The sequence below is a fragment of the Aphelocoma coerulescens genome, chromosome 8, assembly GCF_041296385.1.
Source record: "Aphelocoma coerulescens isolate FSJ_1873_10779 chromosome 8, UR_Acoe_1.0, whole genome shotgun sequence".
Lineage (NCBI taxonomy): Eukaryota > Metazoa > Chordata > Aves > Passeriformes > Corvidae > Aphelocoma > Aphelocoma coerulescens.
The window spans coordinates 27,550,831-27,565,080 of record NC_091022.1 but is presented as its reverse complement, the minus strand read 5'-3'; the positions used below and the strand labels follow the sequence as shown (position 1 = coordinate 27,565,080).

Below are 14,250 nucleotides of genomic sequence, written 5' to 3'. Positions count from 1 at the left end.
GAGCTTCATTTAAATATGTAGGAAGTCCAAGACAAAGGGTGAAACTTATCACACCCCATCTTGTAAACGAGACTTGCAGTCAGATTTCACAAATGTAGTGAACTGGAGCAGCAGCAGCAGCAGTTTTCCCATGTGAGTGGGTTAGTGCTGACTACATGCACTATTCCTGCAGGCATTTGCCAACATAGTCTGGGCACAAAGATACAGACTACTGGTACTGGAACAAAGAGTCTTAGACTTCAAAGACTGGATCCTATGCCAGGAAGAAAGCAAAAAAGAAGAATGACCTTTCTCTGCCACAAGAAAATACACTTAAAATCTCTCCTGAGATTCTTATCCCTAGAATGAATCACTACTATATGTTTATGTACTCTTGACAGGAAATCCAGAGCAACTAAGTCAGTAAGTCTCTTTCTGATAAAGGGGCTTATTTTTTGCACCTTTACTCAGTATTGCAAACTTTCACACTCTTCCTACTACTAAATAAATACACTGAGCTTGTGCTAAATGTTTTGAGTTTGGTACAGATTTCACAGAGCAGGCAAAACAGCAGGATAGCTTGATTACATTTTGACATCCCCGTCAGAAAGAAAATACACACTGTTGGATCCCTCCACATCCATTTAAAGACAGAGTAAGGCTTTTCCTCTGCAGGTGATAATGCACATCAATAACAACTGGTCTTACCTGCCATCTGTAAGCTTAAACCAGTATCCAGTTTGCTGCGTGGCTTGGTGCTGATAAACAAATAACAGAGAACACACACAGTGATGATAAAAGCAAAGAGGACCACTGCTGCTATTGACAGGCCCACGAGTGCTCCAACGCTAAGAGAGAAAAACAAAGAAATTAAGTGTACAAACAGCCTGGGGTATCCATTAAAACAATGGTCAAGATGATGTCTGGAGTTTATTTGTACTCAGGCATGGGAGTAACTGTGTATTTTACTGTAAACAGAGGTTTAGAGCTCAATACTTCAATTGCATAAACGACAGTTATTTCACTGCCCTCAGAAGGGTCAGTGTCATTACACAGTAGTTGAATATCTGGCCCTCAGTGACATTTCCTGCATACTACTCCCGAGTCTGATTTAAAGCATATTTATGAAAATCAGAAATAACTTCATGCAGTAACTGACATCAGTGAGATCAAAAAGTTCTTCAGTGCAATACATAATCCTAGATAAGCAAAATATCACATGCACACACAGAGGGTGATTCTAGAGCTCCAGGAAACTCAAGCAACATGACTATTAAAGCTGTATTTTCAGTCTGAAATGCCATTTTTATAGTATACAAAACATGCAAGCCATGTTATTGAATTCTGTTAGCGGCTCTTCAGAGCAGGGTGGAATACTGTGATCACTGTTGTGCCTTTGTGTTAATGCAATAAATCTCCCATCAGGACTGGAGAAATTCTCCCATGATCTTTGTCACAGTAAAAGGAAAACTAAAGCTGAATAAGTTTACTCACAATATCAAAGGCATCAAAGAAGCAGGAATTAATTACTCTGGAGGCCAAAGATACAGTACTATATGTAGATTTTATCAAGGTACTACTCCTGCAGGATAAAAGCTACTTTACACATCTCCCATAGGCATACAGTGAGGCAGTATACGTATATACAGATCCTGATTTCCAACCCTTATTTTCAAGTCTTTCCTAATATAAAAGTCTCATGATGAAATAAAGGACCCAATATGATACAGTCTAGCTATCATTTCCTACACTCTCCCAGGCCATTTAATGCCTTCCGTGTTCCAGTCCTCTACTCTACAGTCTATGCCAAAGATCCTGACTTCTGGTGAAATTAAACAGCAGCCTTTTGGTCACAGATGAGGAGTCTGAGGACTGAGAATCCGTATATTACTGCTCTGGTATATTTGCAATTTTGACAGATGTCAAAAGGTCAGAAGAGAGATGAATGTCTTGAATTCTACAAGCTCCATCCTTTAGTCATAAAAATACCTTTATATATCACTGCTATCAGGGAGAAGTCAACTCTACTGTGGCCTTGCAGGAAGATGAGAAGAACAGTGCCTTGGGATGTTTTTATGAATTTTACATTCAAGCTACTGCAAAGCTTTTCTACAAGCTCCCACAGCACCAGCACACAGATATGTCCACAGGAGAAACTCTTAAAAGCAGCAGGATGAGAACAGCAGATATCACTATGACTTTCACATGCAGTTTTCATTAGTTACTGGTCTGATTCAGTAATGAAGTTTGGGCAACATTTAGCTCCATGCACAGCTAAAATTATTTGTTATCAGCAAAATGGTTCTGGAAAGAAGAGTTTTACCCTTCTGAAGATTTTTCCTGGTATTTATCATCCTCATCAAATAGGATGCCCTTATGTATTTGTGCATATATGCACATATTAAGCAAATTTTTCCTTATTGTTTTTTGGCCCAAACAAAACTTTCAGGCAAGCAATATTCTGCTTACTATGGAATCTGAATATGACCTACAGTCAGAGATCTCACCTGTGTTCTGGCTTGATTTTTGCATTTTTACTTGGAACACCATGACCCAAATAGACAAAACAGAAGAAATACACAGGAGGCTGAATAGCCATAGAACCAAGTGATACAAACAAGATTCTTCAGAAACAATTATTTGCGCTTTTTTGTCATGGCAGTACAAAACAGCCCTATTGTAAGATTCCATTTAAATTCCAGTGTGCAGCGCAGGACTAAGGAGGTTGTTCACCATTATCCAAACACTGTGCAGTCAGCTGCCCTAAAGCCAAATAGATCAAGTATATATCAAAGATTATACATTTTTCTGTTCAGGAATGTGTTACTTCTTGGTTGTAGCTCTCCCCCATGTAGTTGTAGACGATGACACGAACTATTGCACAGCACAATGCATCTTCAGTAGCACTACACAACTTGTGTAAGATGCTTTGTGAGTTACAAAAGGCAAAGATAAGAAAAACCTGAGGAACTCTCCAGGTCAAAAACTCATCATAGGTTATGTGCTACAAGAAATGTTTCTCATGCTGCAGCAGCAACATGAGAAGATCTCACCACCACCACAAAACCAAATAGATACTCTGGTTGCACTTCCTGAATGAATCAGAAATCAGGACAATTTGTACTTACTCTTTTTAAACACACAATGTTTCGATACCAGATTGTTTTCTAAGTGCTGAAGCCATCAACCCACAGAGAAGGTATAATTACGTTCTATAAGATGAATTTTGAGTTAAAGTTTGGGGATGGAGGGTTGTGTCTTAATTTATCTTATTCAGAGAAATTTAATATGTCTTCCACAGCTCTGAATACTGATGTTTCTTAACCAGAACACAATCTTTTCTGTCTTTTTTACTAGTTAAAGCTGTCAGAAACAAAACACCAAATAACTATAATCGCAGACCACTTTAACAATTACACTCCTCTGAAACTAAAGACAACCTTACAGCATATCCTCTAGATTCTACAGCAATTATTGTGGTGCTGGTGCTGCTTTAAAAAGCCCTTGCTAAAAGCATTTTGCCACCTTCCATTCTTTACCTTAAACACTGTCTGCAGGCCACCCAGCAGTTACATGGTAACAGTCTACAGGTCTCAGGGTCTCTGTCTTCAAGATCAGTCTTCTGACAGCAGAGACATTAAACAAGCAAACTAAAAAGTCCCTCTTGCCCATAGCTGTGACCTCATTAGTGAGCAAAACCGTTTTGCATTAACAACCCCCTCAACCCCAAAGCGATGATCTGGTATAAAGATGGCAAAGAAGGCGTAGAGGTAACCTGACATGAGCAATGTTAAATGTGGTGGGAGATCCAAACAGAACTCTCCCAAGTTACTTTCCACATAAAGTAGGAGCCATACCACACATTTCACTGCTGTTACACTGAGTGCCACATCCAGGCCTGCAGCAGAGCCAAAGGCTTCACTCAGCAGAGGCTCCACTCTGCCAGCAGCCTGCCCAGGGCTCCCCAGGCTGCGTCCAGAGAGCTGCTGAGTGGGTCATCAACTTGTCTGTCAGTGGATGTTCAGCATCACACACATACAGTTATTTTTAGTCCATAAAATTAGTCTATCCACACCAGTAACAGCCAGGAAAATTTAAATATTGGCTGAGCAGAGGCAGTATTGCTCACAGATAGACTAAAAGGAAGCTCATGAGTCACCCGGATCCGAGTAAATCAAATGTTCCCAATGCCATTGTTGCAGTGACGTGTTGTTCATAGTATTTGCAAAGCACACAGATAAATATTCTCAAGAAACTGGAAGAATGGGCATAGAGAAACAAAAGACTTGCTATTTTGGAAAGCCAAAACAGATGCCTGGAGGTCGGTACAGCCAAGCAAAGCTTGGCCTCAGTATTAGGCCACCACAGCTTTACGGGTATTAATTAAGAAAGCGTTTTGAGTAAAATCTATACTTGGCTTGACAGAATTTGAATCAAATATGTATTATTACACATAACTTAAAAGATACAGCTTTGGAATGGATATTATAATTCTATTTGATACTGAAAGATGCCATTAAATTTGCAAAATAAAACTTCACAAAAGAGTGACAAAAATAAACCTAAAATATTTTAAAACAAAGAGAAACCAAAAGGCTGACTGAACATAACTGCTGCAGTTCAGTACAAATACCCCATGTTCAGCATTTCTCCCCTTCCACTCAGCTTGGGAGGTAAAGCAGATGTGCATGCACAGCACACTGCTCTGGAGGCTGAGCTGCTCAGTGTTCTACTTGCTGGTGTTTTATAGCACCTGTGTTTTGTGGATTCAAAAGCTGAATAACCTTCTGATAAATTCTGCCTTTTCCTAGTGTTGACTCCCCTGTTCCCTGGGCTCCTGGCAGCTCTAAAAGACAGCAAAGTGCATCCTTCCCTCTTCTTTGTGGAAATAAGTCTTTCAAGATCTATGATCTAACAAAGAAACCCAAACCAAACCAAAGAAAACCAAAATAAAAAAAACCCAAACCAACAAACAAAAAGCCCAAAACAAACAAACAAAAAAGGAACTATATTATTTGATTTTAAATAAACAGAAAAAAAATTAAAAAGAAAGGATAACTCATATATTAATAATACTATTAATTGCATACAGAAATTAATAACAGTATTAATTACATATAATAAATTCTGGGGGAAATATGAAATGTGTCAGAGTTGCTCAATGGTCTATTATCAATGTAAGTCCAGCAGCTCCCAGTACAGCAGGTGTTAGGATGTTGTCAAATATTGCAGTTTTTGCAGAAGTGGGAGGGGGAAAGAGGGTTCCATGTTGCTAAGGGATAGGGCAGTGTCTGGTTCTAAACACAGTACAGGCAGTAGAGATTTGGCAAGAAAAAAGAAGAGGATAGGCCTGCAAGAGACTATTGCTTCAGGTTGCCAAGGCTGCTGGCTTCTCCATGAACTGCTTGCATCAGAGCTGGATGCCATGCCCCTCCCACAGCAGGAAAAGCACAAGTGAAATGTGCAACAGTTCCCTGAAATTCTACCTGATGTGCTACCAAACTGAAATAATCCCTGAGGTATCACCAACCACTTGTGGTGCAGTCACTCACTGCTTTCAAATACCTGGGGGGAGGCAAGCAAATGAAGATTTAGGAAAATAAACCTAAAGCTCTGGAGTACAGCAAAACCTGAAACAATTCCCCCATCAGAGCTTCCAGCTTCTTTCCCTTCCTCAGTACATTCCACCTCCAGACTTACCTTGGCTGATTTGCCTAACTCTTGTTTAATTTTAAGTCTTAAGGGTTTCAAGTCTTAAAAGTGTGTCCTCAAGGGCCAAAGGAAGCATTTTAAGGATTATTTTAACATATGGTTGTTACCAACCAATACAAGTAACAGTCTAGTGATCACCAAAATCAGGCCAGAAAATGTTATTTTTATGTTCTACTTAAACTCCTAATTGAACTGTCATGTGAAAATGTATACAGTTTTCAAAATAATGAATATTAATATGTTTCCAGTGTGTTAATAACTAAAAATTACTCTATTTGTTACTGAAAACACTTACAGGAAGTGGTTCAATTCTAACCACTCAGCAACTTTGCTTGGAGAGGTAAATTGTATTTATTCACCTATTTTCTACAATGAATATAGTCAGTTATGGCAGAAGTTAAGCACAATCAAAACTCCACAAATTGCAATTTCCTTAAGTCCTTTTAGCAGCTTAGGGCTACTGTAGAAGGAAGGAAAAAAAATCCTTAATTTTCAAAGTTTGGGCCCAAATTTCTGACTTAGGTGAAGGCTAAGCAGTCACTTCTCACACCCTACAATATCTTTTTAAAGGAAAAACCTCCAGAGAGGTGTTTCATTAAAGCCTCTCCTGGGATTCAGTTCTTGGAAGTAGTTTCTTAAAAGATCAAGCTTTAAGAGTCTTCATTACAACATCCAGATGAGAAGTTGTGATGCCATATTAACTTATTCCTTCAGTTCTTCTGCCATTTTGAGCAAGTTTACTGTGATTGAAACAGTCAAAGACTATGCAAAAATATAGCACTAAAACAGTATGAGTATTTCATAGCAAAAGTGTAAAAAAGGACACTTGGACATGTCTTCTCACATCAGAGAAGCCAAGTAATTCTGTGTCAGTCACAGCAGAAGATGCCTGGGAGATCCCCACAATCAACCCACTCTTTGCACCAGACAAAGTAGATTTTAAATTATAATACATTAAATACTAGACCAGATAAATTAAACTAGTAAGTCCACAGTACTGGATAGCATCAACTCACGAGCCCTGAAGGAATTCACACGTGGAACTGCAGGGCTGCTGGCCGAGGTGCTGAGTGTGTCTGGTTGCACAGTGCTGAATCAGAGCCTGGCTATGATCCCCAAGCCACGATGCCCCTGCTCACCTTCCCCGAATATGAGAGACAGGTCCTTTGATGGTAAAACCTCTACCCCCAACCATCTCATTACTATGCTCTACCCACAGGAAGCTGAAGGCACTTGCAGCTTCCTGACATAAAATCTTTAATGAAAGGATCAGCATTAGGATGAGGGGAAAACACTACCTGCTGAAGTCTATGAAGTGTCAATAGGCAGATGGATAAAGGAACCCAGAAGACAGAGTCAGATGTCTCAAAAAGCCTTTGGACAAAGCCCTGCACTGAATGTGGGGTTAAAAAGACTGAACTAATACAGGACTAGGGAAAGGTTTTGCCACAAATTTAAGGCTGCTTAAAAGCATAAGGAGCAAAGTGCAAGGCTAAGTGGTCTCTTTTCAGTGTAAAGAAAAGTCACTGAGACTGATTTTTATTCATATCTTCATCTATGACCTGGTGAAGAAGGAAATCTGAGTTCCTGATGATCCTAAGCCCCTACGAGCAATCAAATGCTGAGGGCAAGGAATGCTAGAAGACTTGCAGAAAACTGAGTGAACAGGCAAAAGTGATGTACATGAGTTTCAGTGTACACAATGTAAGGCATAAAGAACAAAACCAAGCCTACATAGCAATAAACTCAGAACAGACAGTTCTGAACTCGAGAAAAGTTTTAGTCTTCAGTGACAGCTCACTGAAATCATGGAGCCAATGTGAACTGGCAGCCAAAGACAGCAACAGTACTTTGGCCACCAACAGGAAGGATTTTGTGAGCAAGACTGGAGGCAGTATTTGGCCACTCTGTAGAACCTTGCCACACCCACGTCTTGGGCATGTAGCTCCACATTATGCACCTCTAAGATCAGCTCTGTGGAGTGAAAAACAGTATGGATGAGATGCAACTGAAATAATTGGTGTGACATAGCATCTGCCTCAATGATAGTCCAGAAGCTGCTCAGTTTGGAAAGGTGAAAGCTGAGAATAGATGTACCAAATGCTCACAACATTTTAAACACTGGGCATAAACTGAACCTGCAATTGCTGCTCACCAAATCTCACAATCCTAATACTAGAGGGCACTCAGGAAAACTGGTAGGAAACAGTATAAAACAGATAGAATTACCTATCTTCAAACAGCAGGTAGCGACTGCTGCCACCAGGGCTGCAGAAGCAGACGGTATAAGCTAGCCCAGAAAGAGATTTGACAAAATAAGGATAATAACAAGTCCGTAAGAAACATAGCAGAAGCCCCATGCAGAGGTGTACTAACATGCTGACACGGCCAGCGTGGATGCTGTGGAGCCCGAGGAGAATCAGGCACAGAAAGCAGCCGGGCTGGCTGAGTGCAGCTCTTCCTGCCGCTGCTGGACATCCAGCCAGAGCCAGGCAAATCCCTGCACTATCCCGGGAGAGTAGCAGGCTCATCATCTGCGTCTTCCAAGTGGAAAGTTACATAGTGCTTTATCTTACATGGAAAAGTAGCTCAAGTCACTGGGAACTTTACGCGCGCAGCATCTTACGCGCTCAGGCCCCGAGATAGCCGCTCCGCTCACACCCAAAGGGCGGGAGACGCTCCGGATGCTCTGCCTGAGGCACCGAGCGTTTCCCAGAGCTTCCTTACGAAGACCACGAGTTATTTCCTTCAGAAACTACCCTGGCAAGAGCAAAAGTCTCTCTGGGCTGAAGATGCAGCTCTACCGCTACTCTCGGCGGGACAACGGCAGCCTTCAAGTGCCCGGCTACAAGTACCTCACAAACACACATCCGAGCGAGCTCGGGCGAACACGGGTCTCCCGCCCAGAGCCTCTACCCCGGAAGGCACCGCCGCTCCCCTACCTGAGCCACCACATGTAGCTGTGCTCGTAGGGGAAGAAGCTGTGGGGGTCATCGCAGCAGTACTTGACATCCTGGAAGCCGCAGCAGAACACGGCGCGGGCGTCGCCGCCCGCCCGCGGGCAGCTGAACCCGCTCACTAACACCTTGTCGGCGTTGAGGTAACTGCTGCACTCGGCGCTCATGGCGCGGCCGGCCGCCCGCTGCCCGCCCGGCGCCTCGGCTCGGCGGCACCCGGGCGGGAGAGAGGGCGAGGCGAGGAGAGGCAAGGCGAGGCGGCGGTGGCGGGCGGGGCCGGGCGGGCAGGGGGCTGCGCCGGCGGCAGGGACCGCCGCGCCCACTGGCCCCGGGGCCGCCACAGGGCGGGAGCGGCGGGAGCCGCCCGCGCCCTCAGCGCGGGCAGGGGAGGGCGGGAGACCGCCGTGAGGGGCCGGCCCACCCCCGGGCTGAGACCTCAAAGGCTGGCTCTTGGCTGTCCCTCAGCGCTGGGTCCCATGTTGAAGGGAGCTTTCGGGGGCTCGTCCTCACCCATAACCTGGGTGGGGTCTCAGGACAGGCAAAACAAGGAGAGCATGAGGAGGGATCACACTTCTGTAGGACTCAGCCTCCCTTGTCTCGATGAGGGGGGAAAAGCTCCAGCTCAAAAACAGGCTCAACACTTAAAGATGCACTGCACAAAGTGAGAGGATGAATGACAGCGATGTGGATGGTGCAAAGACTCTGGAAGTGGGGAGATCAGGAGAAATCAATGAGTGCTGAATATCAACAAAGAAAAAGGCTAGATAACGATGAGATTTTTTGACAGTTGTGACTTCATCACTTGAGTCGTTCCGATGAAATCAGATATAATCAGTCCAATGATAAAATTGAGGATTGACTTCTTTGAAATGTATTTGGCAAAATGATCCACCAAAGTCCGGAAGGCAGCCTTTTCACCTCAATTATGTCAATTGTGCCACTATGTTCTAGGATTTAATTGTGGCTCTTGTGTTATTTGAGATTAAGAGACAATCTCCTCATCATTTGATTCACAAAGACATGGGGACTGTTTTTCTGTGATGGAGGAAAGTCTCTAATGAGGAAAAGATGGGTGAATCTCAGCTCAGAAGTCATCAGTTGGTTGCCCAGATTGCGTGTATGCATCAGTCAGCTAAACAACATGTGATGTGGTTGAAACTAAGAAATACAGGGGTAAATGTCATGGTTTTGGAGACTGATCCAAGACTTTGTGAATTGCCAACACCATGTTCACAACAGAAACCTAAATAAATCTTACAACTTCCCAGGATGGAGAAACATACAATTCCAGTCTTATAGGTATTAATCGTTTGAAATGTCTTTATGTATCTTGCTCAATTGCTAATTGGTGTTTTATTCCAAAATATGAATTCCCATCCTTGTGTTTCTCTTCGATTCTCTTTATCCCTCCGGGATTGTTTTTTTTCTTCATCTTATCCTTTCTTGATCACTTCCCCTGAAGTTCTGTTCATACCAGAATTCAACAACCATGGCAGAGAGTCATGAATTCAGGAGTCATTCAGTTCACCTTTTCAAGTGAGCGTTCCCAAATTAAATGGTCAAGAGACATTTAGGAATATAGAACATTCTTGGTTATTTTTGTACTTCACTTTGCTATCTTACTTTTGGAGATTTTCCTCTCATTATTCAGAACTCAGACAACTATTTTCCTCTCCGAAGTATTACTGCAATGATTTGGAACAAACAAAATTACCCATCACAGTTTTATGCTCAGTCTTACACAAACTTTCATCCATACTTAATGAGTATAAGGTAGATCTGTGCCAGAGTTGGAGTAAGGGTGGATTCTTTGTCCAAACTTGAAGAAATTTGGTTTCAAAGAAAGCTGAAATGTTCCGAGGTGGCAACATCTTTTTTCATTTGTTTGTTTCATCGATCGGCGTACTCGTTCATACCAGCAATCAATTTGTACTTGCCATGATTACTGAGTGACAATAATTAGCGTGCTTAATTGTTCCAATTATTTGGGAAGATTCATATGAAACATTAGAAATTACCTTTGAGTTATCTGCCTCAGTGACTGAATTAACTATGTTATTGCTGGAGGATTGAAATAAAAAAACATTCTCTTTTGATGAGACACTCAGAAACAGTATTTGAAGTGTGAGTGGGATGCTCTTCACTGGCCAGTGGAACAGGTGCATCATCTTTTATGTCAGAAGAAAAGATCACATCTTTTATCATTCCAATTACAAAACACAGACCTCTTCCAGTAAGAGCTAGTGGTTTAGACCTCATAAAATTTTTGCCCTCCTCTTCACTATTACCAGTATCAATTTAAGTTACTAGACAGGTGACAAGACCAGTTCTTTCTGCTGAGTGACAAATGTGTTTCAACCTAACAATGAGGTCATCCAACTTTCAGAAAAAACACAGATCAAAGACCTTTGTAGGACACTTCTAACTAAGAGACAAATTATCCAGGTATTCAGGAGAAGCTTTCAGAACTGTATCCAAAACAGGATACTTCTATTCTCTGAGTCCTGAACTATCATCCATGTGAATATGAGTCTCTTCTGCAGTGAAGCTCTGCTCTAATTCTGGTAAAATGTGCCAACTTTCTTAGATGCTTGCAACCCAGACTCTTCTGCAAATCTTTAACTGATTTACTGGAACACACATTGGCTTCCAAGAGACTGTATAGCTACACTTGAAGCCTCTCTTCAAAATACTTGGGGCCATGGATCTGCAGCTTTCTCTTTCTTATAACTGCTTTCAAGCCTTCCAGATGTACTCATAAACATAAATATATGTATGTTGTATATGCAGTAATTAGAACACAGCATTTTTGTAGTCATTAAAAATAATTGTAATCTTCATCTAAACTACAATTAATGTGAAAAGCATACAGCCTTATTTACTCATCCTGACTCCACCAGGTATTGGCCAGCAGAACTGGGCTGGTTTAACTTTCTAGCAAATTACAGGAGTTTTTCTGGCTGATACAGTTTAGAGCAAAGGAGGCTTGAGAGAGAAGCGAAAACTTCCTGATTTAGCCTTTCCATTTAGAGACAACTCAAAGTGAATTGTGCTTCTCCACTGACCACTACTTAAAAGCTAAAAACATTCACATTAACCATTGTGGGACAAATTTCTACCAGCCAACCTTCCAGAGAAAGTTAATTATGAACTGTGATATAGCTGTCTAGATCAGCATCAATCTTCAAATCTACATGGCAAGGTTTTCCTTAAGAGCATAACCTAATTATTATCTGGCAAGAGCTGCATAAATTACTTTCAAAAGTAATCTGGTGGCAAATGATGCAATTAAACAAAATTGTCATGCCAGGATGGTGTAACGAGCTCTGATTAGGAGTAAAAAGTTAAATTGACATCAGGGTTAGTGTAGATGAAGTATTTTATCATGTTACATGGGCAGCAGGCACTTCAGGAAGGCAGATGACAGCATAAGGTTCAAACCAAAAAGGGGCACAGAAGTTTTGAGTGGTGCATACTTGCAATACAGTGATATGCTGTCACTCAGAGGACTAAAAAAGAACTGTGTATTAGTGAAGGACTGAAATCTATCAAGAGGATATGATACATCTTGGGTTCTGCTCTCAATTCAACCAGCTGCAAGCAAGTTGCTTTCCCAGATTGTGCTTCAGTTTAACTCTCTAGATTTGTGATGGTGATGGAGTTGCCTGACACTTGTATGCAAAAGTGTTTGTATTTTGAGATCCTCTCTGTACAAGTGAACACATGTATAAGGTATCATTATAGGAGTTTTTCAGGTCACTCTAGAGCCAACCAATTTTCCTAGTCATTTTAACTCTACTTCATACACATTATCCTCTAATTGATTCCCCCAGTCAATATAGGGTATAGATTTTGACTTTAAACTGTCTCTGCTTCACAGAACTAAATAACAAAGAAGGAAAATATTGAGCATCAGGCAGTTGGAAGAGATTTCAGTCAAAATTTTAAGAGGGAAAATCAGTGAAACAGAGAAGTAGGAAGTGTTGACACTGGTAGTTCTGCAGCGAGGATGGAGCTCCGATAAGTAATTTGTGTTTGTATGTCTAATGGCCTCATTATCTACAGTGTTAATGTGCTGTTTTGGTAAACATTTCAGAATAATGACTCACTGAAGCAAATCTTATCTTTTTACACTTACTCTCCTATCTAGAAGTAGAATAATCAGACGCATAAAATAGTTTTCAACAATGAACCTAACCAAATAGTCTTGACTGCAGTCTTCATGGAGTGGTTTTCATTTCTTTTTTCTTTTCAGAAAGGAAAATTCTTTTTACCTATCTGAGTAAAAGACACAGAATTGGCATGTTCCTTACTCACAAAAAAAAACTCACTCTGACCTGGCCTCAATCATTTAACTTTGCTTTCATTTATCCTGCTTGTAAAATAGAATGATTTATAATTTTAGAGACACAAAGATATGCTGTAATGCATTTTCTGCTTGAATAGCAGGACACAAATTTTAAAGAATTCTAGCAAGTGTGTTGTTTCTGCATGTAGGGGATGATTAGGGGGATAGTTCTGAAACTGACATTCAATTACAAGACAGTTAGAACTGATGGGCCTATTATTTCAGACTATTTAAGCAAGATCTCCATCAGAGATAGCACATGTGAAACATGTAGGTTGCTTGATCCTTTCAGCATTTATTCTACATTAATCGACAAAACAGAAAATTATAGATTCATAGTCTTATATGAATTGTCACTTTCTACCACAGTTTGAATTTACCTTGTCTGAAACTGAAGATTAAAGAAAAATACCTAAGTAAACAGGTTTGAAGCCCTGACTTCTAAATTTCCGTGAATAAATAATGCAATAAAGCGTCTTCCCACCATTTTCACGGTAAACTCAAACTGAAGCTTATTAATTTTCTTCATTTTGTTCAACCTCTTAGGTCAATAATTTAGATTTAGTCCTATTAAGTATATTTTTAAAACATCAAAAGTTGTTTTGTTATAAAACTATATAAATTTTTTGCATATTTTCATGTGCCTTGGCTCAGAATCCTTTCTGTCACTTAGCCATCATAGAGAACTTTCATTCTAATCTATAATTCAAAGAGATGCAGATATCAATAGCAGCAATAATTCTTCCTCTTTAACCCTCCCACACAACTGTCTTTATATTTCGTGTGTAGGGGGTAACATCATCTATTGTTAAAGTTCTGCAGCAGGAGAAAAACTTTCTGATGAGCCTATTTACAATTGCTTCTTATTTTAAAAAGCCTTATTGTTGGGACTGAAGTTTTCTGTCCTGTGTGAAAGAAGTGTTAAAGCCAAAGATTCAGGCTCTGACCTAGTCTGGGGTAAGAAACTGGAACTGGCGTGACAAATATAAGAATTGGAGGCTGGGGTTTGACAGTTAGAGAGAACAAGGATAGGGTGAAGAAATGGGAGTAGGAAAGAGGCAAATTGAAAGGACAAGGCAAAAAGAAGCAGCCTTTGGAGTAACAGGAGCTCTGTGCCCTACCTATGAATCTTGGGACAGAACCCAAGTTTCCTACTTGTTCCCCTTCCTTTTCTATGAGCAAATATGTTTAAACTTTGTGGGAAAATGTATGCTTCATTTAGTTCTCTTTCACACGTGATGGCAAACAGTGACT

General features: G+C 41.0%; 1 protein-coding gene across 6 annotated transcripts in view; it reads right to left on the bottom strand.

The window, feature by feature from the left end:
* SHISAL2A (shisa like 2A) overlaps positions 1-8,858 on the bottom strand; it is a 50,604-nt gene extending 41,746 nt beyond the window's left edge. For all 6 annotated transcript variants that reach the window (XR_011152536.1, XR_011152534.1, XR_011152535.1 and 3 more), the window contains exons 1-2: positions 8,634-8,858; positions 688-827 (exon numbers count right to left, since the gene is read on the bottom strand). Coding sequence is in view for 2 of the 6 variants with exons in the window: in XM_069023427.1 (XP_068879528.1) it covers positions 688-827; positions 8,634-8,815 (322 nt within the window). In the remaining 4 variants the exon portion in view is untranslated. The remainder of the gene's footprint in view (positions 1-687; positions 828-8,633) is intronic.
* Positions 8,859-14,250: the final 5,392 nt, after the last annotated feature.